This window comes from Galeopterus variegatus, unplaced genomic scaffold (assembly GCF_000696425.1).
Source record: "Galeopterus variegatus unplaced genomic scaffold, G_variegatus-3.0.2 Scaffold12680, whole genome shotgun sequence".
Lineage (NCBI taxonomy): Eukaryota > Metazoa > Chordata > Mammalia > Dermoptera > Cynocephalidae > Galeopterus > Galeopterus variegatus.
Window position 1 is genome coordinate 30,402 of NW_007738791.1, and position 4,452 is coordinate 34,853.

The 4,452-nt window shown below is 44.7% G+C and overlaps 1 protein-coding gene across 3 annotated transcripts; it reads right to left on the bottom strand.

Moving 5' to 3' along the window:
- Positions 1–88: 88 nt before the first annotated feature.
- BEX5 (brain expressed, X-linked 5) lies at positions 89–2,416 on the bottom strand. Of its 3 annotated transcripts, none has more exons than XM_008563143.1 (3): positions 2,251–2,416; positions 1,079–1,145; positions 89–654 (listed from the first exon to the last, which is right to left on the bottom strand). In XM_008563143.1, exon 3 carries the CDS (start codon positions 625–627, stop codon positions 286–288), a length of 342 nt encoding a protein of 113 aa, XP_008561365.1. In that variant the 5' UTR covers positions 628–654; positions 1,079–1,145; positions 2,251–2,416; the 3' UTR covers positions 89–285. The 3 variants fall into 3 exon arrangements, with proteins under 3 accessions (XP_008561365.1, XP_008561366.1, XP_008561367.1); XM_008563144.1 differs by lacking the exon at positions 2,251–2,416 and adding an exon at positions 2,039–2,132; XM_008563145.1 differs by lacking the exon at positions 1,079–1,145.
- Between the last annotated feature and the right edge of the window lie 2,036 nt (positions 2,417–4,452).

Sequence of the window (4,452 nt, forward strand, 5' to 3'; positions counted from 1 at the left end):
CCGTACAGCAGTATATATATATAATCTTAAATACATGATATATAGTGTAAATATGCATGCTTTTAAATGAGACAGTATATCTAAAGACTGCTTTTAAAATTGCTTTATTAACTTTACAATATATAATAAACATCTTTTCATGCACGTTGATGAAACTCCCCTGCTGACAAAATGAAATCTCCAATCAGAAAATGGCAGAATAACAACAAAAGATTCACAGTAAGGGATACACCAAGAAAATGCAAGTTTGGAAAGCAGGGGGTTTATGATTATTAACCTCAAGATTCAAGGCATGAGGCAAAACTCATCATGATGATCATGGTGAGGGGGGTCCCCTATAAGAATGCGCAGACTGTACCTCAATTGAAGCTCCCTAATTTTCCTCCTTAGCTCTCTCATCTCCTCCATGAATCGTTCCATATCATCTGCATCCCCATCTATCATATCGATGTTATTGGCAAGCCTATTGGGCAGATCCTCTCCAAAATCCTGGACAGGTGGAGCCCACCCCCCTCTAATATTTCCTCCAGGCTCCTGGCCTTCACCACCTCGTAGAGGGTGGGCTTCTTCTTCTTTTGGCCCCGGGGCCTGCTCCCCAACTTTGTTTTCCTGGGGGACATTTTCCATGTTGTGGATTTTTCCTGTTTTGTCTTCCTAAAACATAAAAAAAGAAGAGGGATCGAATGCTTGATAACAGGATTCAGAACAAAGGTTTTCCAACCTGAGAGACTTCGTGCACCCTCTAGGGGGCGCCCCAGATCCAGCCCTGGGCCAAAGCCCAACATTTTCTCTGAAAATTTTTCCCTGGGCCACTTCATTTAGGACGGGTGAGGGGCGGGGCCGAGGTTGAGAAACCAGGCCTCAGCTCCCAGGGATCCTGATCAGTCCTCCAGGGGCGCCCCCAGACCTCACCCTTCAACTCCTTTCTTCCTTCACTAGAAGACGTAGGACCGCCGTTTTGTTCACACCCTGCTAGGTTTCTCCTGCACTTAATTCAAGCAGGGAGGGCTGTGAATCTCCAAGATTCTGTTCTGATCCCTGAGACTCTTACACCTGAGGGCCCCAGAAAACCCCCTACCTGCAGGGATCAGAGGCAGTCTTTCTCTCTTAGCCTTGAAATCTGCTACACCAACGGACCTAAAGACCTGCAGATAGAAATGTGACAATATCCAGGACAGATCAGTTGATCAAAGTATCTGTATTGGGGGCATCAGCCCCTTTGTTGATTTAGAGCTCTCCTAGTCGAATATCAACACCTTCAGTTTCTCCCCCATCCTGTTTCACAGCTTCTTTTCCCGCCCTGTGACAGGTTACCCCACCCTCCAGAAATAGGCATTGTAATCAAAGATAATTATTTCCAAACCGTTTTAACCTTTTCTTTAGGCCCACTATCCCCACTGTGTCATACCACCCTTCACCTATTTATCGTTTCTTGAAGGCAGATGGATAACTTGTGGGGCGGGGGAGTCAGAAGAGCTTGCTGGGTGGAGATGTGATTTATTTACAAAAAAATTCAATCTGGGTATCCTCCAGGACCCCATGGGACCCACTGCTCTCTCTCCAGCCCACCCCCTTCCATGCCCACCATTTTATACATCAAGATGGATAATGGGCGAAGAGGTGAGTGGGCACTGCAAACCAGGACCCGCTGCAGTCATTGAGCTTTGTCATTCTTACCCCAAGGTACACGAGCAGCACCCACGCTTACACCGATCTGGAGGAACCAGAAACAGGCGCACCCCGCCTCTATCCCTCAGTCAGAAGCTCTACCACTCAACCGCCTCCTCCGCAATAGGGACCTGCTTCCCAGACCTGATCCCTGTACCCCTTTTTCTGCAGCAACTCCTCTCCCCGGCCCCCACAGCCCAGCATTTCCGGCTCCAAATGGACTGAGGGTGAAGAAAATATACCGGGAACACAGGCCTGGAACCGTGGCAGAGTCCGCTTTCCCCATTCCCCGGTCACTGGCTACATCCCGCTCCCGCGGCCCTGCTGGAATCAGTACGTTTCCTCGCCATCCCCCTCCCCCAGTCCTTCCCCTCCATCAGACATTGCTCGATCGATGCTCGTTTTGAGGAAATCCCAACTGGTGCTCATTCTCAAGCCCCTGCCCCTCTCGAGTTCTTTCCCCCAAGCCCTCCATTTCTTGCACTAAACGGGAGGGCATCGGGAAGAGGACAGAGAATCCGGTCCTGGACCCGCTATGGTATTTGCTCTTTGCCACTCCTACTGCAGTCAGCGTCCACCCACCTGCCACCGATCCGGGTCAGCTTCTACCACTTCCCTCCTTCCCGAGGCAACAGAACAGGCTCGCTTGCCTTCAGGGCAGTAGCGAACCGACGCACCGCTACAAACGACCACCACACCGCAACTAAGAGGAGAAATTAATCCAAGCTTTAGTTCTGGGTCTCCTACGTCACTGTGAGCTCAGATTTCTAATTACCGTTCACACCTGCAGTGCGGCAGGAGGGTGGGGGCGGGAGCATGGGCGGAGCCACCTTTCTCCTCATTCCCGCCTTCCTCATCACTACCACAGTCTACTGCTCACCTCCCCATTTTTCCCCCTATTTAGCAATCCCCGAGACCAAACGGGTCATAATATCCTGTAATTTGTATTTGCCTTTTCCTGGTTTCTGCTGGAACGTTTAAAGTATTGCTTCTTCCGCTTCTATGCCCCCTAAACGCCCACTTCTATCCCTTACACTCTCCATCAAGTTAAGTCCAGAATTTACCCTAACCACCAGTGTCTAGTTGGTTTTGTCCCAGATTGGGACCCGGGCAGGGAGTGGAGGGAGGGAGCACCAGACTAGGTCTGGAAAATAGCTAGAGAGTGACATTAAAAAAATTCTTTTTTCAGTTTATTTTCCTGTTTATTTAGTTATTTTTTTTTGGAGGGAGGGGGAAGTGTTTTACTTTTGTTTCCCATCAGCAGGCATTTATTTTTCGAATGTTATAATTAGTACAATTATTTTCAGTTGAAAAAAAGAGGATTTGATTTGTAAAAACATGGCAGCCTGTTTCTGTTGCTGAATCATATTATAAATATACATCTTCCAGACAGCACTCCCCTGCCCTGTTAAGTTCATTGAAATATAAACCTCAGCTTGTGGTTCCCCTTGTGAAGGGTCCCTGTCTGTGGGTCCTTGCATGAGTTGATGCACTGAGTCTAATAGAGACTTGCTGAGAGATTTTCAGATTTTTACAGCCTGTGACAAACTGATGGTTTCTAAATTGTTTTAGTGTAACCTTGCCTTACAGTAACACTCTAACCTCGCCTCTAAAGTAGAACCACAGTGAGGTTTTCCAACAATTCGGAACAATAATTTGGGGGAAGTTACACTGACAGAAAACAATGTATCGTGAAACTACAGTGTTAAAATAATATTGTGCCAGAATAAATATATAACAAATGAACCAGGAGAAAAAGCCAACTGTCAAACCCAAATATGGAGAGATGCTAATAAGCTGATTGAAACATTTTGGATGAGTAGGGAGAGGTTAGGTTGTCCAAGAGATGGTGCTGGGATAATTGGTCAACTATTTGTAAAAACAACAAAGTGCTTTATTCTTATATACTTAACTATAGACACTAAATTATTTTTTATTTATTAATTGAAACATAATTGATTGTACACATCTGTGGGGTACGGCATTAAATATCAATGCCTGAATGCAATATGTGATGCTCAAATCAGGATAATCAGTATATTCAATATTACACAATGTAATCTTTTTTTTTTTTTTTTTTTTTGTGGACCTTTACCAATTTCTTGCTGGCCCCCCTCCCCTTCCCCTTTCCCACCTCTGGTGGCTTCAGTTCTGTTCTCTCCTTTTGAAAGTTCAATGAATTATTGTGATTGTTGTGTCTTTCTTTCTTTCTTTTATTTTATTTATTTATTTATTTTAGCTCCTGCTTGTAAGAAATACTGCACGCAGTATTTCTTTCTGTAAGCCTGGCTTATTTTACTTCACATGATTTTCCCTAAGTTCATCCATGTAGCTGTGAATGGCAGAATTTCATTCTTTTTTATGGCTGAATAGCATTCCATTGAGTATATATGCCACATTTTCCTTATCCAGTCATCTGTTTATGGACATTTAGGTTGGTTCCAACTCTTAGCCATTGTAAATAGAGCTGCAATAAACATGGGAGTGCAGGGATCCCTTTGACATGATGATTTCTATTCCTTTGGGTATATCCCCAGCATTGGGATTGCCAGATCATTTGGCAATTCTGTCTGTAGTTGTTTGAGGAATCTCCATACTGTTTTCCATAATGATTGCACTAATTTACAGTCCCACTAAGAGTGTATGAGGGTTCCACTTTCTCTGCACCAGCATTTGTTATTCTCTGTCTTTTTGATAATAACCAGTCAAATTGTGTGAGATGATATCTCAGTGTAGTTTTGATTTGCATATCCTTGATGCTTTGTGATGTTGAGCACTTTTTCA